This window comes from Leuciscus leuciscus (assembly GCF_965113295.1).
Source record: "Leuciscus leuciscus genome assembly, chromosome: 7".
Taxonomy (NCBI): Eukaryota; Metazoa; Chordata; class Actinopteri; order Cypriniformes; family Leuciscidae; genus Leuciscus; species Leuciscus leuciscus.
Window position 1 is genome coordinate 32,354,625 of NC_138731.1, and position 27,638 is coordinate 32,382,262.

The 27,638-nt window shown below is 37.3% G+C and overlaps 2 protein-coding genes and 1 long non-coding RNA gene across 4 annotated transcripts; 1 reads left to right on the top strand and 2 right to left on the bottom strand.

Moving 5' to 3' along the window:
• Positions 1-819: 819 nt before the first annotated feature.
• Positions 820-27,577, bottom strand: casq2 (calsequestrin 2). Of its 2 annotated transcripts, XM_082175705.1 has the most exons (12): positions 7,848-8,024; positions 7,473-7,727; positions 6,390-6,474; positions 5,604-5,704; positions 5,389-5,500; positions 4,896-4,969; positions 4,628-4,758; positions 4,479-4,524; positions 3,721-3,775; positions 3,492-3,592; positions 3,284-3,358; positions 820-3,188 (listed from the first exon to the last, which is right to left on the bottom strand). In XM_082175705.1, exons 2-12 carry the CDS (start codon positions 7,707-7,709, stop codon positions 2,955-2,957), a joined length of 1,251 nt encoding a protein of 416 aa, XP_082031831.1. In that variant the 5' UTR covers positions 7,710-7,727; positions 7,848-8,024; the 3' UTR covers positions 820-2,954. The 2 variants fall into 2 exon arrangements, with proteins under 2 accessions (XP_082031831.1, XP_082031832.1); XM_082175706.1 differs by lacking the exons at positions 7,473-7,727; positions 7,848-8,024 and adding an exon at positions 27,439-27,577.
• LOC309503020 lies at positions 16,013-21,854 on the top strand. The gene is made up of 2 exons (XR_014207466.1): positions 16,013-18,187; positions 19,029-21,854. It is a non-coding gene; the product is annotated as an uncharacterized lncRNA (long non-coding RNA).
• slc5a3b (solute carrier family 5 member 3b) lies at positions 19,602-27,577 on the bottom strand. The gene is made up of 2 exons (XM_082175704.1): positions 27,439-27,577; positions 19,602-24,304 (listed from the first exon to the last, which is right to left on the bottom strand). Exon 2 carries the CDS (start codon positions 24,023-24,025, stop codon positions 21,905-21,907), a length of 2,121 nt encoding a protein of 706 aa, XP_082031830.1. The 5' UTR covers positions 24,026-24,304; positions 27,439-27,577; the 3' UTR covers positions 19,602-21,904.
• Positions 27,578-27,638: the final 61 nt, after the last annotated feature.

Sequence of the window (27,638 nt, forward strand, 5' to 3'; positions counted from 1 at the left end):
GCTCTATAGCCTTTCCCTCGGGTGCACTTGGGTTTGTGTTGCCGATATTTTTGCAAACAAGCACACACTGCCATACATCAAATATTCCTGCTATCATATCATATTTCAAAGTTCACAAGCACACACCAGACAAGTTCTATTATGACATCTTCATGAAGATATCTTTATGCCATAAAGAATCGCATGCGCAGGGTAAGATTTGTGAAGTGTACATAAGATTGTAAGCGTAAATTAAATTTGCATGCGCAAGAGAAGATTTGGTGTAAATCGCCTTTCAAGTGTAAGAAAAAATATATATTTGCAGCATTTTACTGTTATTCGTAATCGTAAGTGTAATACATGTATTGTGAAACTGCAGCTTCATGCTTACCAAAATAAATAGGATCTGTATTCTTCTGACTTCCATTTTTCCGCGCTTAACGTTACACTTTTGGCACATTTTTTTGCGCAAATGCGGCCAAAAGTATTGCAGGCCTGTGAACAGCGATTTGCAAGCAATAACGGCCAAAAGTTTTGCAAGTCAGGAACTCCAAAACTTAATTTTGCGTAAGATCAAACTTTGTGTAAAAAAAATAAATAAAATGTTGCAAATGTCTGAATGGCTTGTTGTGTGGGTCAAAAAAGTTCCCGAAATAACCCGATTTGTACAGTTGCGTCTTTCTTTTACCTGCGCTTCCAGTTTTGGCACGATTCTCAGTTTTGCAAGCACGAAGAGGAGGGCGGGTCCACCTTCTTCATGTAGCCAATCAAATGAGCTTCTCGCTGACTCTCAATTTACTCTTATCTGATTGGTTCAATAAACACGCCAGTCACCAGTACGTCATCTTAATCTTCATTTGGCTCAGAAACGTTATCGTTGCCGAAATGGTACTTTTAATGCTCACATAGGCCTACATGCTAAATAAATATAAATAAATAAACAAATAAATCATGATTAACCCCTAAAACGTTCTATATGAAGTGCCTGACAGAAACCTTTAAAGGGTTAGTTTACCCAAAAATGAAAATTCCGTCAGTAATTACTCAGCCTCATGTTGTTCCAACCCCCTAAGACTTTCGTTCATCTTCGGAACACAAATTAAGATATTTTGGATAAAATCTGAGAGCTGGCTCACTCCTTCATAGGCTGCAAGGTCATTTCATCTGCCAGTCCAGAAAAGTTAGTAAATACATTGTTAAAATAGTCCAAGTGACTAGGCTACAGTGGCTCAACCTTAAGTTTATCAAGCGACTAGAATACTTTTTTTGCGCAAAAAAACCCTAAAATAACGACTAACGACTATTCATTTTCTTCTGTGTGGGCCTCTGACGTGAGTTATCATCAACTGAGAAGATGACGTAGATGGGTCTCGACGTAGTGTTTAAAATGGTTCTAAGGGACTGTTAGTTTTTTATTTAAGCGGCTACCGGAGGAGTTTTGAGATTTATAGTCAAAATAGACTTGACCCTTCCTTCGCCAGCAATACATTTTTCTATGACCCTCCAAAATGATTGTGAAAAAGGCATGACCCTCCCCGAACAATTCAGATAGATGTTTTTTTACAAGCATGACAAACGACTTAAGCTCATCTTACACATCACACTCCACTGTTATGGTGGTCATTTCAGTAGATTTACTCACTAACATTGTTGTGGAAACACAATAAGCATGACAACTAAAATATGGTAGTATCGTGCTACAGCGCACATTCTATCAGCTGCAGTTCTGGCGCCTAGTCCCAAAACTGTAAAACTCAGCGTACATTCACATCACATGTTAATGCAGTATTAGAGTTACACTCACAGGACACTGCACTTATTCGCAATCACAAAAGTTCATTATTTGCTCGTGCTTTAAAGCTTTGCTGGGTAAACATTTCATTGGCGTTCTGTTCTGACATGATGCACGCGGACGCACTGTCTGGATTTTTGTTGGGTCAGACCCATCTGCTAGCGATGGGGGGCCGAGACTGAGAAAGCTACATGGAGCTACATGGAAAAATATGCACCAAACAAGCCACTTTGAAATTTAGCTGTTTTCATGAATACAAAAGTTGGGTGACTCTCCCCCTAGACTAAAAAAAGTTGGATGACCCTCCGCTCAACAAAGAATAAAAAGACATAACCCTCCCCTATTTTCCTCCGGTGGTCCATTCCATAAATACCGAACGGTCCCTAAAGTGTGCTTTTCCTGGATGTCCGAATCATGAGAAACCAAGGAGAAACCGTAAAAGTGCCTCATCAATGCAGCAAAATGAATGGCCATCAAATGATCGTGAGCGTCATCTTCTCAGTTCTCACGCATGAACTCAGTTGGCCCACACGGAAGAAAATGAAAAGTTGAATAAAGTCATTATTTTTGTTTGTTTTTTGCGCACAAAAAGTATTCTCTTCGCTTGATAAACTTAAGGTTGAGCCATAGTCATTTAAAAATATCTTAATTTGTGTTCCAAAGATGAATTAAAGTCTTACGGGGTTGGAACAACACGAGGTGAGTAATTACTGACAGAATTTTTGGGTGAACTAACCGTTTCTACAGTATAGAGTGAACAACAGTGTGCGTATACACTGTTTATTCTTCATATAAGTGATTTTTTTTTAAATCATATAAATGTGAAAGTCCATAAGGCCTTACATATTTAAATAGGAACACACTTTCCTAACGATTTGTAAATTTGTATTATTGTGAATGAGTAATTACAGTAGAAAATGTTCAGAAGAGTAAAATAATTCCAGAGATAAAATTACACTGCAAAATTTCATTTGAATCCCTTTATCAATTTATAGTTTAGAGCTGATTAAAATAAATGATTTTCACCTATAAAATAAGAGACATGTGCACTTGTATCATTTCAGTTAAACATTAAGAACACTATGCAATTTATCCACTGATGTACAAAATGTACAGAATGATTTTACTGTAAAAGACAAATTTGCTATCTCAGCAGATTTGTTTGAGGTTCACAGTATATGAATTATTCATCATCGTCGTCATCATCATCATTATCGTCGTCATCATCGTCATTGTCATCATCATTGTCATCGTCATCATCATCATCATCATCATCATCATCGTCGTCGTCGTCATCCTCCTCATCATCATCCTCTGTGTTGACTGTTCCAGAGAGGACATCTTCTATCCAGTTTTCCAGTTCTTCAGGTGATGGCAGCTCATCATCATCAGGTATCTCCAACCATACACTGTCCGCCTGTCATAGAGGTCACGAGTCAATGGACTTATGTCAGCAATAAACATTTAATGAACTTAATGGATCTGGTTAAAAAAATTAAGTATTGCACTTACATCTGTAACATTTACTATGCCAATCTGTGGTCTAAAGAGGTCAACCTTGAAGGTCTTCTCCCAGTACGGAATGAGCTAAGAAAGGAATTATGCATATGAAGAGGGGTTTAAAAAAAGAACGCATTTTTCATTCAGTTTCTGACATCCATTTTACATTACAGTTCTGACTCAATATAGTCATGCATCTATCCAGACTTATTTTAGTCACCAATGGGAAGTTGTCGGGGTCGATCCACACAATACTCAGATCTGGATTGTGTGTGTTGTCTCTGGCAACCTCCTTCAAAATCTCCAAGAATTCAAAACCATCTAAAAAACAAATTTACGGTGAAGTCCTTATCTCATTAATTCCTTTAGTCAATGATGCTTGCCCCAAACAAAAATAATTTGGATTTATGACTTATGAATTAAGAGAGGTGTCCTGAAACTGCACATACCAGGGTCCTCCTCTTCTGCAAAGGCTACAATGTGAATTCCATTCAAATCATCCTCCTGCATAAGAAAACATTTATTTCAGTGTCATTGCTTTATGATATCTACATGTATTCCTCCACTCCGCATCGGGGTTCGATTACCCTGTCAGGGCATCATTTTTGTGATAAGGCTGACTTTTCACTATCCCACTTTTTGCATGACCATTCACTAAATAAATACATATAGGCAACGTGGACATAAAATATTGATTTGAGTTTAAATTATTTTATAACTGCATATCTTACAATGTCTGCCAAAAAGAAAAAGAAAACATTCCATTACAATAAACCAGACCAACAATATTACAGTAAAATTAAGAGTGAAGTCAAAATTACAATTGATATCTGAGATGGTGCAAGATGGTATTTGTATGAAAAGAGCGAGAGTGTAAATCCACAGTGTCATATGATAGACATGAGCCACGGGAAAAAAAAAATTTCAACTTAAAGTAAGTGTTTGTGTTGCCTTCAAATTTAAGTTTGGTCAACTTGAAATGTGAAGTTGTACTAAGTGACAACTTAGATATTTGAGTTGGCTGAACTTAACATTTTAAGGCAGCACAAACACAAATTTTTTTTTTTTAAAAGAAAGAAAAAAAAGTACAGTACATTTTATTGGTTATGTTTAGGTATGGGGTAGGGTTAAGGGATCTAGAATATGGTAATGTAAGGCATTAATATGTGCAAAGTTACCAAAGTTTTATTTAAAATATATTGCTCACCCAGGTCTCAAACATGTCCTCTGCCCTGAGCTTTCTTAGAGTTGGTCTGTGGAGGTGAATAAAGGATACCATCGGTATGTAATATGAGATCGGTATAAAATATCTGTATCCATCCTTCAGAAAATCATTAGATTAGCTTTCCTGATTACCTCCTGTGTTCAGATATGAAGGCCACCAGCTCTTCCTCTGAGTGGGGTTTGTCTGGAATGGTGACTGGTTCCTCCATGAAGGGCTCATAGAAGTCCACCTCATTCATCTTCAGAGTCAGCTCTTTTGCCACCTACAATGCAAAAATAAGAGCAACTCATCTACCATCAATTGTTTTCAGAGAATTACTGCTTCCCCAAAAGAAAAATAATCGCACAATGATAAAGATCTTCTGAACATAAACAGAGCATAAAATAACATGATACTCACAAATTTCTCAAAGGTGGCAAAAAATTTGATAAAAGGCTGAAACTGTTCAGCTGCTTCTTGAAAAGCAAGATAATCTGAGGAAATCAGAGAAAAAAGAAAGAGGAAAAATGGTGAGGTGAGGCGATGATGTATTTATTTGATCAAAGACAACAGGTCAACAAAAACTGTAAATTACCTTTTTATTGTAAGTGGAACCTTTATTTTTGACAGTGTTGGCTAACAGAGTGGTGATTTGAAGTAAATTACCTCTAAATGTAAATTGCTTGAAAGAGAAGCCTACAATGCTCAAGAGAGCTCATAAGGTTTCAATGTGCATTTAAAAAAAAATCTGGAATGTACAGACATTGTGTTAACGTTTATTGCATGGTATTAATTCATTGCATAGGTGTGTGTTTGAAACATGCAGAGATCAGATAACTGCAGCTGAAGGGTATATTTGTCTCTGAACATTCAGATACCTCCTGCCTCTCATAGTCTGCACATACATACTCACGTTCAGAGTCACGACTCTTGAAGAAGCCAATGAGTTTGATATCTTCTTCCATACGGTCAAAAGCTCGCAACTCCAGAGCATTGTCAATTATCTCAACCGGATCTTCCAACAGCTGAAGCATGAGGGAGAGAAGGGGAGGCAGAGAGTTAAAGTGACATAGAAAAGTACTAAAACAAATGAGATGTCTGGATTTATGATAAATACAGATTCTTTACATCCAGAATGAATTCCACAAGAGTGTCTGCAGAGAGCAGTCCATCAAATTCAATCACACGGTCCTCCTTAAAGACATAGACGCTGCCCTCCTCATGCAAACCTTACAGTGAAACACATACTATAGTCACTCATCATGGCAGTGTAAAGTACATTGTACAGCTTTTATAGCCTACTGTATCATTATCCATTTAAGCAAATCTCCTGCAGGGATTGATGTTGCATTAAACTATAAACTGTGATATTTAATGAGGATAATGATAATAATCATGTCTTTATCTCAATAAAAGATTTATATGAAACAAGAGAGTGCAAGTTCACGGTGTCATATGGGTCACAGTGATTTTGCCAAGTAAAACATGTTCCTGACCTGGATCAACATAGTTTGTTGGTCCTGGAATCCCTACCCATAACTTATCCCTTAACTCAGAGGGAAATGATAGGTGAATAACTCTGATGTAGAAGCACCTAACCCTGGTTGTAAGCCGAAACTTGACATAAACAGTAAACCCTCAAATCTGATTGTTGATTGGAATGTTGTTTCAGGATCAACAAAGATGTTTTTCCAGGAACATGTTGCACTTGGTGAAATCACATTCACCATGTGATATGAGAGTCATGAAAGTAGTGCTACTTTGAGCAGCGTGATACACCGTTGCCATGGTCGCTGATACACATATATAGAGTGTATATATATATATATACTGTATATATAGAGAGAGAGAGAGAGAGAGAGAGAGAGAGAGAGAGAGAGAGAGAGAGGGAGGATATACATTGTTTTGCCTCACCTAGTTTCTTGGCAACCTTAGCATCTTTTTGGGAGTCAACCATTCCAAAGCCAATATCTTTTTCCTCCAAGACTTGAGCAGCTAACTGTGGAAAAACAAATGATTTGTACTATAACAGTATGTTTTTATTTGTCTTATTTATTAGTTCAGGCTCCAAGGAAAATTCAAAGTATCTAGCATTATGTTATTCGGTCAAAGTTAGTACCAAAAATTGTCCACAAATTGTTCAAAGACACATAGGCCTATTCAAACTAAAATAATTCTTTACTCAGAGCAAGAGGTTTTGTAGAGTGCATACAGTTTGCCCTCCAATGTGAGACACAGACTCTCACCCAATATGATAATATGGGGAATTGCTGGAATTGTTGGAAGGCATGAGTTAAGCAGCTGTTTATACTCAAGCAAGCATTGTAATTTAGAGGATTATATGAACATGAAAAAAACTTGTGTGATATGGCTGTGAATATCAGAAGTACAAAGAGTATCATGCACTGACATAATAGTCTAGATAGTGAACCTGTGAGCCATACATTTGGAGTAAAGGAGAGCACACTTATGTAATCATTTTAGAAGTGATCTGGTTCCATAAATACCCTGCGTGTTCTGCTTTCATTATGATGCAAGTCATTTGAATGGCTGAATTTTAAAAGCCAGTTCCCCAAGCCCACATTCAGAAGGCTATCAGGAATACTGAAAATGAAGTATGCTTGATTAACATGCTTACTAAAGAAGTCCACTTTTTTAAATCCAGATAAATACATAAGTGAAAAAAGAGAGCCATGCGAAGATAGATATGTCAATCGGCTGCAGTCTGTGGGCCTCTAAACTGATATTGCTACATACAGCATGCAAAACATATATTTGAATTTATGAGGACTACCCATATTCATTTTATACACAAATAAAAAATACCAGAAACTCCCCTGCATTAAAATTTTTAATGACAACTGCACAGTTGTTGAAAGCCGTACTGTGTCTGTAGTCAATCCCATGTTGCTTTGCTCCAATAAACACTCTCTGATTTCTATTCAGTCTTACATCTACCTTATATCATGCATTCACACTTGACTTTTCCTCTCTTACCTCTAGCACTAGTTCAGTCATTTGTAACTGTTTCTGCTGCTCTTTTGCAGTTGGCGGAGGAGCGTGGTAGAACAGGCAGAGCATGTCGTATTTCTTCAGGGATTTGCGGTAGTTCTTGTCATCTATGTCCAATACACGGTCTTTGCCATCATATCGTGGGAATTCGAGGCCTTTCTCAGCACCAGCCAGGGTAGAGACACCCAGAGAGGCAAACAGCAGGATCCAGGTGGTCTGCATGGTCTATAGTGACTAAAACTTTTTCAAAAAAGAAATTATGGCACTTCATGCAGCTTCACTAGCTTTCAGAAAGCTTTGGTCTAGAAGTGTGAGAAATATAAGTCAAGAGTTATTAACACAAATAATAAGAGTGCCAACCGTCGAGGCCTTCTTCCACTGTCCTTTCTGAGGGTCTGTATACCCTTCTTCTGAAAATTCAGCTTTCTTCAGCAAACCCTTGACTCTCTGCCTTCTCTCCTGACCTGAGACAAAGAGTGGCTGATGGATTGTGCTGGTAATAGGATTGGAGAGAGCAGCCAGGATACCTTACATAGCAGTGTTCCTCTAACGCTTTTTTAGGAGACCAGTTGTCTCAGAGCTAAAAATACCACAGCTGGACAGCATAGGGACAAGAGCACTGTGGAAGAGTGAATAAGCCGCAGCTAATGACATTTGATGCTGAGAGAGGGAAAGAGTGACACGAAGACTTCACTGCAACATAACACAGATGTAAACAAGAGCAAATACACTCTTTTCAGTATGTTCATGTGTGAGAGATGGAAAACAGCTTGCAGTTAGTGACAAAGTCATTGTGCATTTGAGTGTACTGCACTGTAACCGGACACTTGTCCACTGTTAAAAATGCGCGCGTGTGTGTGTGAGCTTTTTTAAAATTTTTGGTTAGGTATGTCCCTCTACATTTGTGTGCAAGTTAAGCTTACATTGTGTGCTGTTGTGGAGATGTGACAGTGATTTGTGCTGTGAGCAAAAAAAAAAAAACATTTGCACAGGGACATTAATTGGAACATTAATTGGAATCCCTAATGGTGGCAGGAACCCTGGAGCATACAATCAGTTATTAGAATTATATAAGGCATTATACTAAATATTGTTCTCATATTTTTCCCATTACGTTTCAGGTTAATTCTCCATGAATGAATAAATAAATAAAGCAAGGAAGGAAGGAAGAAAAGAAAGAAAGAACGAACGAACTCTGACTTACTAAAAATGCATTAAGTGACAAATTATGTTCACAAGCTTCTAAATATGTTCTTTAATCCCCAGTCCTCACACTTGTTACATCTGAATCACATTTTATAACTTGAACTTTTTTAAGTCTGTGTGACTTTAAAAATAATCTGTTGTCATAGAAATGACACCAAATTAGGATCAGCTGTCTCAAAGATTCCTGTCTAATTGCTTTGGACATTCCTAAAAAGTATCTTTCTAATATTAACATATACAGTCTTAAAACTAGTCTTAAAGCACAACATCAACAGATAAATCTTAAATCAAATTCAAATTGCTAACATGCTTTACAAATCTATCACGATAGGAGATGCAACTAATCTCAATCCTGTACTGGAATTTATTTCAGAGCTGTTCGTAGAGACGGGTCAGGGTTCATTGAAGTTACAGATAACAAAATGCTGGCAGGTATGCCTTAAGCCTGGTTCACACGGGACGGTTTTAAAATTGTCGGCCGATTTTCCAAACCTGAGAGACCCCACACACGGGGATAAAAAAATCACGGGTCTAACAGTTTTGGTCGTACAGTGTGTGGTGCGCAGCCACACGGCAAAATCAACACATCACACACGAACCGATTTGACTCCCGAGCATTCCCAGATCAGACGGGAAATCGCGCAAAATACCTCGAGATCAAACAATCATGGCGGAAGAAGAGGATGCAGTGGCAATAGTTTGTAGTTTGTTTTTAACCGAAAAAAAACGTTATCAAAAGAAAAGGCGATGATCTCTGACGTCCACCGGACTTTCTGGTGCGCCATGCCGCCGGCTGTTTTGATTATATTTCCCGGTTCCTGGTTCACACGGCAGGATAATTAGGCCGATTTTAGCCCCGATTCACCCCTTCCGACAATCTTAAGGATGCTCCGATTATCGTAAAATAATCTGATCAGATATTCCTGCCGTGTGTGACTGCTCTCGTCTGCTCAGAAGGACGTCGGGACCGCTCCGATCTCAAATCGGGGATATCCAACATGTTGGATTTATTTGGCCCGATTTCTTCTCGTGTGTGGTGTTGTCCCCCGGGGACAAACGAGCACGCATCCTGTGGACTGTGGCGTGTAGCCAATCTGAAAGCGACGTGACGAGGCGGCGAGGAAGCATCGGGAAACAAAATCAAAACAGCCGGTGGCATGGCGCACCAGAAAGTCCGGTGGACGTCGGAGATCATCGCCTTTTCTTTTGATAACGTTTTTTTTTTTTTTTTGGTTAAAAACAAACTACAAACTATCGCCACTGCATCCTCTCATACATCCTCTTCGTACGCCATGATTGTTTACTCTGAAGTCACGTTTGATCTCGAGGGATTTTGGGAGATTTCCCATCTGACCTGGGAATGCTCCGGAGTCAAATCGGTTCATGTGTGATGTGTTGATTTTGCCGTGTGGCTGCGCACCACACACTGTACGACCAAAACTGTTAGACCAGTGATTTTTTATCGCCGTGTGTGGGGTCTCTCAGGTTCCGAAAATCGCCCGACAATTTTAAAATCGTCCCGTGTGAACCAGGCTTAAGTCTAGGAAGACCAGTATTCATCTTTGTACTTGTGGTACTCTATGTAATGCTCCCTTCTTTTGGACAATGTGCTTATTAGCATTGACAACAAATCATCACAAACAGTTAGCTGATGATGTTGCAGATATTTCCCCCAGTAAGCTAGCTGTTGGTTTAAGCTATGCTGGAACTGGGTGACATTAAGCTGCTAGTTCTTGAAGAGTTTATTTATGCCGCTTGTGAGTGACTCGTGCAGGTTCAGGGAGGCTCAGATTTCGCCAATCAGTCATCACAATGAAGTAGAAAGAAATCACTGGAGAGAGAACTTGGTTGTTCCCGGTTCTCTCTTCAATATTTGTCTCAATTGAAGTTGCTAACTGAAACCATTAGGGGGCATGTGTTTCACATGTTTCATTGAATACATTTGAATTTCCATGAGGTTTGGGGTGAGATGAGAAGGAAAGAAGGTCCTTTTAATCAAAATTACACCCCAGGTCTAAATTTTCATGTTTACTACATTCATGAATACTTATTTCCTGTCACACCTGAATTATTTCTTTCAATTTATCACACAAGATTTGAAGTCTGTATGGTGAAAAATATAGTCACCCAAAATTGCAGTAGGCCTATAACCTAGTTTTCTCAACAACAACAAAACAAAAAAATTCCACTGTTTCTACACTTCACAAAGAAAATCACAATGTAAACATTTAGCTGGACATTTTAAATGAAACACAGCTTTGGACATAGCAAACTGTGACACTGTAAATTAACCTTGAGTGTTTCCTGTGTTGTTAGCACTGACATTTAAAAATGGTGGTTCTAGCACCACTGTAAAAACCCTCTTTATATATAGAGAGAGAGAGAGAATAAAGCCTGTTTCTTGCAGATACACACTGCCTTATTTTCTTTCTTTCATAACAAAGATAAGGTATGATGTTGTTCCTTTGAGACTTACTCAAGGACAAGAAAGTATGAGAAATGGAGAGGGGGGGGGGGGGGGGGGGGGTGATGGAAATGTTTGACTTTCCACTGGCACATAAAATGTTTAAAAAAGAAGAATACAAATAAGCATATCGTCACCTTTCTCTAATTTAAAACAGACAACTTTTCAAAAGTTTTTCTCTTTGGTTTATTTGATTTACACACAAGGGGTCTGAAGTGAACCAAATAAAGTTGCATAATGCATCATAGTAAGAACACTGTGACGTTAGAAGGTATGGCATGATTAGAATCAAAAGAACGTTATAATATGTAACACAATAAAGTGACCTGAGGTTTGTGGAGTGTAACATGACTGGTCATGGACTGAACATTGTCAGTGCAGGCAGCAAGAGCAGATAATGATATATAAAGTTATTAATCTAACTTCACTTCTATGAATTCAGAGTGTGTTATCAGATATTTTCAGAGTAACCATTATGGGAAAAAAAAGATTTCTCTGCAAGATGTAAGCATATGATTTATATTTTTGAGCTGTCGGGATGGATTTCGCGGGAAATTGCATAGGCTACTCTCTGTCATTTGTCTGTGCGTGCTTATACGTATATTTCTACAAAAGAAAAGGTGTGGCTATGCTGTGGAAGATGTCATAGTAGCTTGGTTGAAAGCATTAGTCACAATAAATTAGCAACATTCACCTGGCTCTGATGAATCACGAGCGAAAATAGAAAGCGACAAGTCTAAACAAAAGAGGTGCATATGTCATAAGAATTGTTTCTTTCTTTCTGATATCCGTCTTTCTTTCTTTCTTTCTTTCTTTCTTTCTTTCTTTCTTTCTTTCTTTCTTTCTTTCTTTCTTTCTTTCTTTCTTTCTTTCTTTCTTTCTTTCTTTCTTTCTTTCTGTCTTTCTTTCTTTCTTCATTGTGAAGTGGGGGTGGGTGCAGACAGGGCCGGTTCTAGACATCTGGAGGCCCTATAGGCAACTGCCTATTCCGCCTAGGTATAGCGCCGGCCCTGGGTGCAGAGTCAATCACCTGCAACCATGGGTCCACCGGTCCACCGGTACGCCTCAAACCATCAGATCCACCCAGAAGAGAAGCACAAGTGCACAACTCGCATAATTCCAAACCAATGTTCCTCCGCAAGTAACTCGCAGTTCAATGCTTGCAAATTATGCTTCAGCTGCTAGAGGGCCAATTACGTAGTGTTGTTAAAAAAAAATAAAAAATAAAAAATAAACTTCAGTATTGTAACAGAAAAGCAGCTTTGAGTTACATTATTCTGTTCCTGAAAGTTAGAATTTGTATGTATGTTTGCCTTAGAACCTGATAAAATGATGCACTGATATTAACAGAGTTCCTGCTTGTGTTATCTCAGGCATTCTCCTCAGTTTTATACATTCAGTACTGGTCAATTCTGATCAACATTATATTGTCTCACGCACTAAAACGCACATTTCCAATAGGCTACTGTCATTTGTACTTTACAATCATTTATTTATAAGCTATGTTGTTTATATATATATATATATATATATATATATATATATATATATATATATATAAACAACATAGCTTATAAATAAATGATAATGATATATATATATATATATATATATATATATATATAGCTTCTTGTTAGATGATAATGCTTTCATTGTTTCCGAACTTGGACTCTTTGCAAAGTTTTAATTAAATCTAAAGTGAGTTCGATTTTACTTGGATTTTATTATATATAAACAGACATAAACTTCTAAGAAGGTTAATGAAAGATATGAAAAAGTACAAAGACTGTATTTTTCCATGAAGTCTGTCCCCTCTGGCGTCATCATGCCTCACCCAGTTACTGTCGCTGGGTGTCAAACTCTTTACCCTCCACCCTTCTGACTTTTACCATTCTACATTCTCAGAAAGAAAAGGTGTCACTGGTGTGGCACCCTTTCAAAAGGTCCATCTTTGTACCAAAAGTACATATTAAGTACATATTAAAACATATTAATATTTACTTGCTTGTAGTTAACTTATAGCTAATATTTTTGTTAATTATATCACGTTTCACTAATTAATAAAGAGAACCAGTGTAGGTGCATGCAGCTGTATTATGAATTACAATATAAGGAGGACGGATCTTAAAAAGTGTGGCTAATGATTAGAATCAAAAGGGCCATTTAATATGTAACACAATAAAGTGACCTGAGGGGTGTGGGGTAATGTAACGTTCCAAGGTACTGGAGCAGAAAAAACAGGAGCATGAGATGAAGGAGAATTTAAGCAAATAACTTGTCATGGGCTTAACTTCAGCAGCTATGCAGGCAGCAAGATCAAATATAAAAATGTACAATGATCCATCTTTACTAATCTTGATCAGTAGTTCTGCATCTTGTGCTAAGTTTGGTCCTATGATGACTGAGCATCATTGTGGCTCCTCTGACTGAGGTCTGTTACCACAGGCCTGAACACACTCCTAAAGCCCCTTGATTAACCCAGCATCAATAAATATTTCCCTTTTCCATTCAGAAGCCTTTTTGTGGAATGATTTCATTAGTGGAAGAATCTCCTGCACAGCGGAACCACCTAACTGGTCATCTTTATAGAATTTTGGGAATGTGTGGCATCCGTGTTTGTTTTGCTGTGGGTTGTGGTGGAGAAGAACTGAATTCATCATATGAGATGCTGAACAATGCTGTTTTTCGTGTGTCTCTGCCCTGGTGTGTGATTGCTTGTGACAGGTTTACATTACTACATTACCTAAGCCTTGACAGGGATGTTGTTTTCGAGGAATTCAAATGTAAGGTTATATGATTCAGTTAACTAGTTTATTATACCACCACAAGAATGAAGAATACCTCTCAAGTCAATGTTGAGGTTAATTGTAATTTTTATACATTGCAGAGCAATATATATAAAAAAATTGTTTCATCAAGAAAACATTTAACAAACATCCGAGCAGCACTGAATGTCCCACATCATAAAACAGTAAAAAAAAAAGAAAAAAGAAAAAGATGCTATTTTCATAATATGACAGTATTTACACAGTGGATATACACAATATACAGTACACAACATATGGTATTCATCACCATAACATCATCATAGTTGGGAGAAACACATTATATTACTGTATAATTGCTGTTAATTCAATTCAATATATGAATAGACAGCCTCTAATCTTCTGTGTTTAAAAAAATGCTTTTTATCACAATACTTTTTAAATATGTTTTTTAAATATAATTTTGTTTGAATTTGTTTTGTTTTGCCAAACGTTATAAAAGGTTTAGAGTAGAGTTAAAGGTGCCTGAGCTTAACACGCAGTAGGAAATGATAACCTTGAGTTTTAAATAAATGAAACGAAATTGTGGATGTGATACAAATATAAAATGCTTGAAAATGTTCTCAAGTACTGAAAAAAAGAGTGAGGCATGTGACATTATGTAAGAGTCATTTCATAATCAAATTCATGAGTCATTTGCATTTTATGGTGAATCATGCTGCAGTCTAGTGGTTGTCTGATTTTTGATTTGCAAATAAAAATAATACCACATTAATATTATGTGCCTCAAAGCCATTTGAAGCAAAATCTGTAATAAAAAAAAATTAAAAAAAATTAAAAAAAGTGTTTTTTTAAATTATAATTTATAAAGTTGCCTAAATTGCCTAATAACTAAAATATTTAAAATTGAAGTTGGAGGTAATTGCAGAATTTTCTTTAAAAGAAAAAACTGTGCATTTCCTCCCAATTTCTTTTATTTCGAATAGATGATTTGTAAAAGAACAAAAGACAATGATTTGTAAAAGAACATGTTATGTTAGTTTTTGAATTGCACAATTACTAACAATCAACGTGTGTTGCACCCATTTGCATGCAAGGTGCATTCTCATCAACTGGGGCTGCAGGAGTGACGTATTCTGCAATGAGTGCACTTCCCACAGTTATGACCTTTAGTCCTGAATATAATGGTCAAGTGGTCAGTTTAAATGCGCATGCCTAATAGATGTAGAAATAGATTTGTTGTTCTTCACTAGTTGCTCTCCAGCTGCAACAATGGACAAAGAGCAGCCCACGGTATTGTTTTGCCAGTACTTTTCCACTGCCAGTAGAAGCAGCGCCAACCTCAGGAGGAAATACAGAGTGAGAATAAAGGGCACAGTAACATTAACTAAACAGAGGAGCAAATAAAATGGTGTTTTCACAGAACTGCTCTGTATCTGATGAGATGCTGTTAAGCACTGAATAGGTAAAATAATGCCTATTGAATTGATGCTTTCAGACTTCCTTTTGCATGTTACACTGCCTATATTTGCTCTCATCAAGCATAAAGTCTCAATAAATCAGCCATAATACTAAGTTTCTGAGGACTCTTTTTAAAATATTGCTCATTGATAAATAGTAAGTCCAAACCTTAACCTCCTTATCAATGCTGAACTCAAGGTTATCCCTTTGATTATGAATGCTCTCATACAGGTCAAATGGAAAGTCACAGAATCTACCAAATTATGGCCAAGTATTTTGGACATAGTCAAAACAGAGTCTCTCATGGATTCTTGGAACATTGTCCTCGTTTTTTTTTTTTTTCTCAGAAAGCAACATCAAATCCAGTAGTGACACACCCTAATAACTGCCTGCAGGGCTTTACCAAACATAGGTGCGAGGTGGAAGTTAGGGCAAAACAATTATTCACCTACGCATTTTCAACATCAAGTCACTCAGTCACCTCCATTCCTAACATAACTCTAAATGGAAAACTACTGTGCAGTTACAAACTGTCATGCAAGAGAGAGAGAGAGAGAGAGAGAGAGAGAGAGAGAGAGAGAGAGAGAGAGAGAGAGAGAGAGAGAGAGAGAGAATGGAAACAAGGACAAGCGAAGATGCAGTGAGTGTTTAAGGGAAAGCATTTCTGCGGCACTGCAAAACACTTTATCCTTTACAATGCACTTGTTAATTAAAAGCAATGCCTAATCTAAAATATTTTATACTCTTTCAAATGCATGTATTACATGTAATTGAAGCAGACTACTAGTGTCTATATACAGCAGTTCTGCAAATGTCAAATAGCCTACTGTGTAATTTTACATCTAACGTGTAAAAACATTTGTCACAAGCTATGTTTCCAACCAAAGTTGCGAATTTAACTTACCGGTATGCACAAAACTGGAATATTGCATAAAACATTTGCGAATAAAGCAAACATTTTCATCCAATGGGTCATGGAACAACGAATCAAAACGCCTCTGATTGGACATTGCATTCCTAAACTCAACAGAAACATGTGTGATTAGTTATAATGCTCAAACTATGCGTAAGAGAAAATGACTTTAAATATTAGGCCTATGTATCACGAACAAATGTAAATGTAATTCCACGGTCTTCATATTTAGGTAACGCTTCATATTACGGGTAGCTACTTTCTTTGAACCCCAGGTCAGAAGTCCCCAATTTTGTACTCTCTTGAGCAGGTATTTATTTTGAATAAGTAATTATTTCACAAACGCTAAAAAAGTATGTTCTATATGAATGTGTAGTATAGGCTATGAATGTAATCTGAATGGCATTGTTGTCATTATCATGTTATCCACTAACGCCAGTTGCGTCGCTTCACTGCCATTCACAAATCCTCTCCCGTGGCCTCATGGGATAAAGTGTCCATCGTATGCACACTTCAGAATCTCGCTGAAGAAGTAGGTCATCCGGGTACTTTTTTCCTTCTCTTTTATGAGTAGCCTACTGTGATTTACAATATTTACAATACATATTTACAATATTTATATTTGTACACATATTTACAAATGTGAGAGCCCATAATTACAATGGTGATATGGAACTATTAAATTGGTCAAGTTGTGAAATCAGCAAAGCTGCAGTATATTCACAATGAAATGTTTTAGTTCTACTCTGCAAGCTTTCCATAACAATTAAAATGTTTACATTTTAATGACATTTATTTAGCAACTAAAATAATACATCATGTAGTAATTTGCACATTTACTGTAAATATCAAAGATAAAAGTAAATCATAAGTAGTTTCATTTTGAATTAAAAAAGTCGTGACATATATGACGTGTTTAGCAAAAACACTTTTATTTAAACACATAGCCTACATAACACTTTACACACGGTCTTGGGATCCCAGACAAATGAAAGTTTAGTCTGCTCATGCAATCCCAGTGATTCCAGCCTTTGCCACTGACACATTTAATCTAAAAAAAAAAAAAGAAAAAAAAAAAAGACATTTACAACAAACCCGTATTATTAAATTATTAGACAGTATTAAAAGTTTACTGCTGCCTTCACCACAGGATCAATTAATATTATAATGATACCATACATTTCGGCAAACTTATAAAACAATACGCTTTAAAGACTTCAAGGTAAAACTGAAACATAACAAAAATAGGCTAACAGTTACTTAAACGCTAGCTCATTTAGCGTATCCTAACGACACCTCTGGCAAATCATTGGCTGTAATCATATCAAACATAGCTAACACACGACACGAAATAACACAATATACATATAAACTATTGTGCAGTAATAACAGAATAAATGGTGCTTAAACACAAAACAGGAAACTTGTGAATATTCATGTACCGTTAAGCTCCGCCCAGTGTCACCGAAAATATCAGTCCTAAATTGTGTACTCTCTTGAGCAGGTACTTATTTTTTATTAATTATTTATTTCACAACCGCTAAAAAGGTATGTTCTATATGAATGTGTAGTATGAATGTAATCTGGATGTAACGTTACAACATTTGCATCTGCAGCGTCAGTTGCGTCGCTTCTGCCATTTACAAATCCTCTCCCGTGGCCTCAAGTAAAGTGTCCATCGTATGCACACTTCAGAATCTCGCTGAAGTAGGTCATCCAAGTACTTTTTCCTTCTCTTTTATGAGTATTGTGATTTCTGAAATACCTTTTTTTGTCACATAGCCCTACTGTTTTTCACCTTACTCAGCCCCCCGACTGACCGATAATTTCAGAACAATCGCGCAAAGTCACATGACTTTTTTGATGTGTAGCCTATTGAGGAATGTATTCAGTAAATGTGTTTCCATCCAGTGGGGATTTCTTTAAGACTGCAAGGGAAGCTCGGCTTCCCCTATAATGTCAAAAAATTAATGGTCAACTATGTACTATTGTGTTAATATTTTATTCACTAAAAATGCGTTCATCTCAAAGACGAGTTCGTTCAGAATCAGTGACATACAGCAGGTCGGCTGACTCGATTTCCTTCTCATAAATTCCTGTAGCGTCACAGTGCTTTTCCCTGTTGAAGCCCAGCGTCCATTGACTTCAATGGGGCTGCTTGAACAGTTTTTTTCAGTGCTTCAGAACTAGACGGTCATTGGATAAATGCTGCGATTATGTCCCGCCCACGGACGCTCAGCTTCTCTGGGGGTGAATGAGGAGTGGGCTGGCCTGGACTCCGGGCTTCTGCGTGATGATTGGAGGGTCTGTTCAAAGGCTGCATCTCATTTTGATTGACAGCGATTTCATACAATAAAAAGTTGCTGATGTTGAAGCTATTTGAGCTCAGTCCCATCGCGGATTTTTCAAAGACAAACTCCTGCAATCATTTCTTGCTAGCCAATTTTCATAATACATTTCACACAATTATACATTTATACCTTTATTATATTATTACTTATTATATTTTTTATATTATTATTAGTAATAATTCAAAAATAATTATAAAAAAAACGATTATTATTAGTATTATTATACTTTATTATATTATTATTTATACCTTTATTACATTATTACATTCATTTTTCACAGAGCATTTTCTTGAAAAGGAACGTAGAATTTACGTATAAATAAATGAATAATTTTTATGATGTAGGCCGAAAATGAGCTTCCCCTCTTTGAAAGACCAGCAGCCGCCACTGTTTCCATCGTAGTTCATGTGCATGGCTTCTTATCGGATAAAAAAAAAAAATATGACTGAATTGAGCGAGTTTATGAATTTATGCTTATGGCGTTTTCATCCAGTGGTTTTTTTTTATGCGATATGCCAAAATGTGCATAAAAATAGGTGTATGGAAACATATAGCTAGTGTGATGCACCATGTGCATAAGCCTTAAATACCAGAGAATACAAAAGTGCAATGGATGATTCTCATTGCATATGTTTAATGTGAGTATTGTCTTCATATTGTAGATGGATATTTATGCAGAATATTAATTTAAGGATAAACAACAGGACTAAATAACTTTATGTATTATGTTGATGGCAAATTAATGAATGTCATAAAACACAGGATAATCATCTCTACAAGACATTATGGAGCCACTGATAAACAACTATAAAACTGTCATTTTGAAACACAGTGCTGTTTGGAATATGAAAGTCAATTGTTTGGAATATGACAGATGAATTAAAGAATAAAAACATGCAAGTAAATGATACAATATATTACAAGATTTAAAGTCCAATAACCAAGCTCACGCAGTTTGTCGTTCTCAAATGAATCTTTTTATTCATCCACAACTTTTGATAATAAAAGTAGCAAATGTACAAATCATTTGTGTATGTCTGAATAGATCAGAGATTAAAGCAATAAACTCCATATGCATCTTTTAAGCTTATGAAACGTTTCACAATGAATCGATGAAGCCCGTTTTATGCAACATAAGGAACGTTAAGAGATGTACACACTCTAAACTAAAGCACAAAAGAAATATCTGGAATCTATACACCATTCAATACAAATGTAAAAGAAGATCCATTAAAATCAAATAAATCACAAAACCTTTTTGTTGTCATAAAAAGCCATGTTAAAAAAGTAACTTAGAGGATGACGTTAAATGAAGTAACAGTCTATTAAAATTCACATTATCAAACACAAACAACATTTTAAAAAAAAGAAAAAAGAAAAGAAGATAGAACCTCATCATCATTTTACTATTAAATATATGGATAAATATTCAAAAGCTTTGGTTGTTGGTTTGAAAATCTGTGGTGTATCCAAAACCAACAATCACTTCCACCCCCCTAAGCAAGTATAGTAGTTAGTTGGTATGGTATTGCCAGAGATCATATCAGTTTTGGATCAATCAATTAGGCCTCAGATAATCACAACAGCTCCCAAATTCTGTAATTTAACATTTTTGTTAATATGTTACAGCTTAAGCAATAATATAACTATACCGCTTCACTCTGAGATTGAGGTCAACCACAAAATTGATGTAGTGATTCAGTTAGTGTAAATGCTATGAACCAGAATAAGATGAACTGATACCTGCAAAGAAATGGTAATCACTTCAGTAAGATTGACAAGGACCATAAGAGTCCAAAACCAAATCAGTAATTTGGGGGAAAGAAGCATAAAAGAACAAGGTCTCTATTGAACATTCTTTTTATTTATGTACCTCTTTTCCAATACAAAGATAGTAGCTGTATAAAAAATTATTAAAAAATATAAATGTTTATTTTAAATTTGGGTATGATAGGAGACACAAAATAAATGCACCTCTTTCTAATATCTCTTTTGGCATAACTCCTCTGAATGAAGTCAAAATAATTTTGTTGCACCTTTGGGATAAATTTTCATTAAAATTATGGACTTGAATGTCAAAGTATAAATACAACATTGTGAGCTTGCACTTAAAAAAAATTAAATAATAATAATTTACAAAATCCCTCAGGCCCATTTCATTTTCACTAAGGCCATCCACCAGTTCCCATTTGTCTGAACAAATAGAGCATTCAACAGCAGATCAACAACAGGTAATGCATGTTACTGCAGCCATACTCAAATTCTTCTTCTAGAAGAACAAGATATTATTTTTGCGCAGCAATCAAAATTGGACATCCCAGTTAAAATAACCTGTTTTGGGATATCATAATATCAGATTACAACATAAATGACAGTGTTCTCTGAGTCTTTCCTGTGGTGGTTCTGAGGGTCATTCAGTAACATCCACATAACCAGACTGTGCATTTTATAGCTGATTTGTTTTGGAGCGATAACATCTTGGGAGTCTTTTGCACATTAACTATGTCATATTCCCAAAATGAAGATAAAGCAGGTTTTTTTTTTACATGCTTATGCTCTGCACAAAAGGCATTTTGGTGTTTTTTAAAGTAGCTCTAAATACAAAGAAATTGAAGTACTCAGAAAAATTCACCAAATTACATACAGAGTTACAGTTACAATTTACATCAATGGACCTAAATAGTCTTACTTGAATTTGGGAATGTACAGCAAGGTACAAGGTTTAATCAGATGGCACAACACCTTAGTGATATGGCATCTTGTTATGCAAAAGATTTTTAAATAAAATCTTTGAATCTTGTGATAAATGTCCCACTTTTTTTCACTTAAAATTAATCATTTTCACAATTTCCATTTCACATAAAACTTTGGAAATACGATTCCGGTTACACGAGTGACAAAATTAAGGCAAAATTCACAAAGGAGAAAAACAGTAAATCCTACAGTTGCTTAACTTGACCAACCATAAACTATACAAAAGCTACTGTTTCAATAATGCATTTGGTGATCAACACACCAACAAGGAAGAGTTTAAATATTTTCAAGGAGGTGTGACACAGAGCCAAGGAGAAACAATAAATAACTTCTATCAGAATTATTCAAAATGTTTACAGTCCCTAAAAGGAAGTTGTAAAAAAAAAGAAAAGAAAAAAAGAAACAACACTGTAAATATTACAGACCCTAAATGGCTTATAAAAAACAAATAGATCATATAAATGTGCTGTCTTTCACACAGATCTTAAGATAAGATCAGCACATTACAGGGAGAAGTACACAAACATGAACACACCCAGTGAACAAACCAATACAAGGCCTAAGTTAAGTAACAGCTTGATCTTAGGGGGCTCATAAAGCATTTTACGAACAGCTCCTTCATCTTCTTCAATGACTTTGGGTTTGACAACAGACATTTTCTCCTTTTGACAAATCCAGTCAAATACTTGAGGGCAGCTCTCTTCATCACGCTTGCCTTCATCCTTCCGTTTCACAAGCTTTGCGTGACCATTGCCGTACAGCTCCATTGGCGTGGATGCCTCTGTGCTGGGAGTCTCGGGATCTTGGTCACAAGGCGAGGGCATAAGGAGTTTCGTGTCAGCCATATCAAGACATCTCTCCTTCTGGACATCCTCAGGCACATCCTTCTTGAGAACACCATTGCCATTAGTGAGTTTGTACATCTCTTCTCGTTCAGTCACAGGAAGCCGTTTAAGTTCTCTCAAGCCCCAGATTGTGGTGCGCTTGATCTTCTCCAATTCAGGCGGTGACGTGCACAGACTGACACCCACAGCCACCAGCCCAGAAATCCAAAACAGCCCGGCAGCAATGTACATGTAGTGGACATCAGTAATGAAAGCTGGACGCTCATCAGGCTGGTCACATCTTGGCTCACGATATACAAAGCCAAGGAAGAGGCGGATGGTGCCTAGCACAAACCCAGTCATACCGCCCCAAAATGCGCCGGTCTCATTGCAACGTTTCCAGAAGACTCCGAGTAAAAAGAGGGCAGCAATGGGAGGTGTGAGGTATCCTGCAATTTCCTGGATGTACAAGTACATCTGGCCACCTTGCATCTCAATAATGACAGGCACCCAAGCAATGCTGATAATCACCATGAAGATCACAAACAACCTGCCGACCACCACCAGCTCACGGGAGGATGCACGTATACGCAGCATTTTATAAATGTCCAATGTGAAGATGGTGCTAGCGCTGTTAAAAATTGAGTCCAGGTCGCTCATGAGGGCAGCGATCATCACTGCCATCATCAACCCTCTGAGACCCACCGGCATCACGTTCATGACCAACCTAGGGTAGGCGATGTTGGAACAGCCAGCTTGACTGCCACAAACAGCCATGCAGTGCTCTGGTCCGATGCATGCCAGCTCATCTGGGAACAATATTCGTGAGATCATTCCTGGAATAACGATGATAAACATGGGAAGGACCTTAAGAATTCCTGCCATAAGTGTGGAGCCTTTAGCATGGACAATATTCTTGGCAGCTAATACTCTCTGAACAATGACTTGATCTGCACACCAGTACCAAATGGATGAGGGTGTCTGACCCAACAGGAAGCCCGGCCAAGGGATGTCCTCATCAAGCGGTCCTCGTAGGAGCTTAAGAGAATCTGGCTTGGGATGGATTCGGCAGGAGTTTGTGTATTGGAAGCTGAAGTTGCTGTTAGCCAGGATGGCTGTGACATTGGGGACTGCTTCCATGTATTTTTCCCGCACCCCTTCCAAACCGCCTACCTTGACCAGACTGATGATGGTAAGGGTCAATGCACCGCCAATCATGAGCACAGCCTGTAGAGTGTCCGTGTAGATCACAGCAACCAGTCCACCAGTCACTGTCAGGAAGGCAGTCATAGTGATAAGCAAGATGATTGACAGGTATAGATTCCAGCCAAGAGACTCCTGAATGAAAAGAGCTCCTGCGTACAAGTCCACTGAGAGTTTAGTAAAGACATACAGCAGAAGTGAGAGGGCAGCAAAGTAAATCTTTAGCCGCTTGCCTCCGTAGCGCTTGGAGAGGTACTCTGGCATGGTGTAAACTCCACAGTGGATGTAGACTGGGATGAACACCCAGCCGAGCAGCTGCAGAAGAAGGAGGGCATTGAACTCCCAGGCGCCCACTGCAAAACCACTTGCTGCTCCAGAACCAGCGAGACCAATGAAATGCTCGCTGCCGATGTTGCTGACAAAGAGTGAGGCACCTATCACCACCCAATTCATATTTCGACCTGCCAGGAAGTAGCCACTGACAGTGCTATGGTTGGACTTCCACATGGCGAGCAGACCAATTACAAGCAAAAGTACAAAATAAAGTGCAACAACTGCAATATCCGCCGCCTCCATCATGGGTCCTGTTTGTATCATGTTTAAGTTACTATCACAGTTCAAAATGCAATTGTCTGAAAAAAACAGGTCTATTTGAGTAAAAATGCAAGCAAATGCACATAAAATCTCTTATTCATTTGGTTTGCTGTCTTTCTAGAAGGAAACGGAAGCATCCGCCATCTGTCAGATGAATTTCTATTTGGTTTGTGTTTGGTTTAGATTTGATTGGTAATCCAACGGTGCTCTCATGAAGCACAAGAGTTATTTTGGGGAGGATGTCTCTGGCTTCTGGTCTAGAAATGGCAAGAGTTTACATTCCTGCAAGACAGCAAACACAGAAAGAAAGAGAGAGACATGGCATGCATTAGATCAAGTGTGTAGATCATTAATTCATTATTACTATGCACTGATTTTAATTACCACAAAACGGGAAAATAACATTTGGATAAAGATTTTTTGATAACATTGTTACAGTTGTTATTTTGTTGAACAAATATACATAGACAATATACATACATTTATGCCCAGTTTCACGGACAAGGCATAAGTAGTCTCAGACTAAAATTTATGTTTGAACTGTCTTAGTGCCATTGTTTTGCCTCTAGATCCACACAGTAAGGCAGTAATCTTTTTCTAAGGCACGTTAATAAAAGCTATTTAAATGTCCTAATTTAACTAAGGCCTACTTTTTGCTTAATCTAAGCCCTATCTGTGAAACCAGGCCATTATTAATTTATCGGTATTGGACAATGTTGATATTTAATTGCACATGCTCATTTCACTATTTTTACATTAACTTTGCCTCACTTAATATAAAAAAAACAAAAACGAATAACACTGTTAAATGCAATCTTCAGTGAATTTCAAAATAAATATTTTTCATACAGTACATTTATAATGTGGAGTTGCATTTAAAATTATTGCAATCAGTTCATAGTGTTTTTCTTATTTAAATAGTATCGAATTTTGATATTAGCTCATTTATCAGTTGTCAGCCATAACATGGAAATAATTACCAGCATATCACAGTCAGGATCTTAATATCAGTGTATCCCTAAAAGAAATTAGTAACAGCAATAAAAAAAAACAAAGAAACCTTTTAATAAAGTCTCTATTTTAAAATAGGGTGATCAACAATGATAACAAAATTATAAAACAAGCAAACCATCATCATAATAATCTATTTCTCCTTTCAAGCTTCATGAAAACAATTATTTTCCCCAAATTTATTTAGACCTCACTTTCAACATTTCAACAATTTTTTAGACTGGAAGTTGTTACATCTCTGTCTCCAAGTCATCATCGCCTGACTTTAATGGTTGCATAACTTAGACATACGCAAATGTGCCGCATCACTTCCCAATTCACTTCTCTGCCACCTGAAAACTATACCAGCTTGGACTTCAGGCACTAATTCCTTGTAAACCATAGGGCAGATTATTGCATAACACTACACTACACCGGTTGGTTCTAACAGCCAGCTTAACATCCCATCTAACAGCAAGTTTATGGTCAGACTGCAACAGCTCAGACAACTATCCAAACAGTTTGGTTGTATTAATGTTGAGGTTTAAAGCGGAAATTAGAAAGAAAGATTTAAAAGTAATCAATGGTAATGCACACTACCTAATGCTTAATACAATAAGCAAAAAATTAAGGAACGTCAATAAGAGTGACTATTGCCACCTGTTGGTATTTCAAAGAAATGTGTCCTGGAACTCATTCAGTATGCATGTCACATATCAGAACAATGCAAACACTTACCATATGCAACCCTTACCAAACAAAATTGCTCTGATTGTTGCCCCTCTCACTAGCGGTCTTCATTTTTCCCAATCTTGGTTAAAGCCACACAATGAAAAAAATAAATAAATAAATAAATAAAGTCCACCATTACTCCTTACTTTACTTTTCATAGACCAGGCTTTTTATAAACCAGGTAAGTTATGCCCTACCCTGTCTAAAATTATACACATTAAGAAATTATTACAACAGTACCTTTCATCATGGCCTATCTTTGTAACAAAGCACCACCATGACACCATGACTCTGTCACTGTATGACACGACTTGTGATGATGTTATCAGGTTGCAGATGCACATCAGTGCTATAAATTTAGCATAACTGACAACATATCACAAATGACAAAATACTGAGTCAATACTGTAAACAGGTGCCCGCTGTGCAGGACAGTTAACCTTAATTATTTCATAATTTACTGATCCTCACATAATTCCAAAATGCATTTGACTCTCATTCTTAGGTGACAGGTCTGGCGCCAGGACACACGTTTTCGGGGGGCATTTATATTTCTCAGGGGGGCCAGACACTGAAATGAAATCGTGGGGTGCAGTCCATGTTGGCACAGCCTCAGGTATGCCCCCCCCCCTCTGCCACCAGGCTTGGGTAGAGCACAAAACAGATGGTAGGCAGAATGACAAGTCTCGGCAATGAAAGTGAATGGTGACCTTGACTGCCAGTCTGTAACATTGTGCCTAACATCTCTTTTGAGTTCCACATCAGAAAAAGAATCTAAACATTTTTTGAATGAGACATTTTCATTTTTGGATGAACGATCCAATTAAATCTAACAACAACCAACCAGACTGGGATAATCTCTTTATGAATTCTCTGGTTGGCCAAGAAAAAAAGAAAAGACATGGCATGGAGAGGAGGGGTGGGCAAGGAGGAAAATTTCCACTGCTAGACAATTCACCTCACACCACCTTCAGATGTGCTCTAGTAACCAATGGCAACGACTTACTGATAAAGATATAAATAATAATAATACATGACAGTAAACACAAAAGAGACCATTTATTCAAGGATGGGTGACTAAATTAAAAAATTTGAAAACAAAGACCTACAACTGCTTATTGACATGTCTTGTCTGTAAAAATGTGTTTTTTCACATTTGCGTGGAAAGACGATGCGTGGAATTTTACGCCTGGTGGAAACACCAACTACAACTCAAACACACTGCGACTCCTGCGAAATTTCTGGAAAGCAGCGTTCGCCGGACAGAACGTAAAACGACACTACGGCAGAACGATATTTCTTATTGTAAACATTTTATAGTAAATAAAAAAACTAACCCTCCAAACCTGTATGACGTTCTTCCGAAAAGCCCCAGTCACATTTCATAGAATCTAAATAATAAAAGTGAATAGGGACCGAGCTGTCATGCCATCCTTGCTCAATTTTAAATGAACTATCGCTTTAATTCAAGACTTAAGCTGCGTCATGTCGTTTGAAAAACAGTACCTTAGAAGATTTAATATTTATCGTGCAGATATTGACTACTAAATGACCGAATTCTTCGAATATGAAGCATTTATACGCCGCTACAAATACAGTCATTTGCAAGACCTATTCTGTTCGGATCATTGATTCAGTTCACTTCTCAATTCCTGTCTAATACAATGGTTTCACTTGAGATACATACAACTTACCATTTTTAGGATAGGCTATAGTCTTGAAATAAAGAATTGATTAGCGCGTGTTCCTAGAATGAACGAACTGCTCCAAGCGAGGTGATCCTCTTCATCAGTGTCTGACAGCTTCAACGCAGAAGGGTGCAGGATATGTTCGCTCGCACAAAAGGTCTTTAAAAGTTCAGTAATGGTAGATTTCAGTCCTTTGGAATGAATTG

Excerpts from the sequence above, each read along its gene's own strand:
- slc5a3b (XM_082175704.1), bottom strand. The coding sequence starts at position 24,025 with ATGATACAAACAGGACCCATGATGGAGGCGGCGGATATTGCAGTTGTT.
- casq2 (XM_082175705.1), bottom strand. The coding sequence starts at position 7,709 with ATGCAGACCACCTGGATCCTGCTGTTTGCCTCTCTGGGTGTCTCTACC. Across the intron at positions 5,705-6,389 it reads TAAGGTTGCCAAGAAACTAG|GTTTGCATGAGGAGGGCAGC; the intron begins GTGAGGCAAAAC and ends TTTCACTGTAAG. Across the intron at positions 4,759-4,895 it reads TTGCCACCTTTGAGAAATTT|GTGGCAAAAGAGCTGACTCT; the intron begins GTGAGTATCATG and ends TTTGCATTGTAG.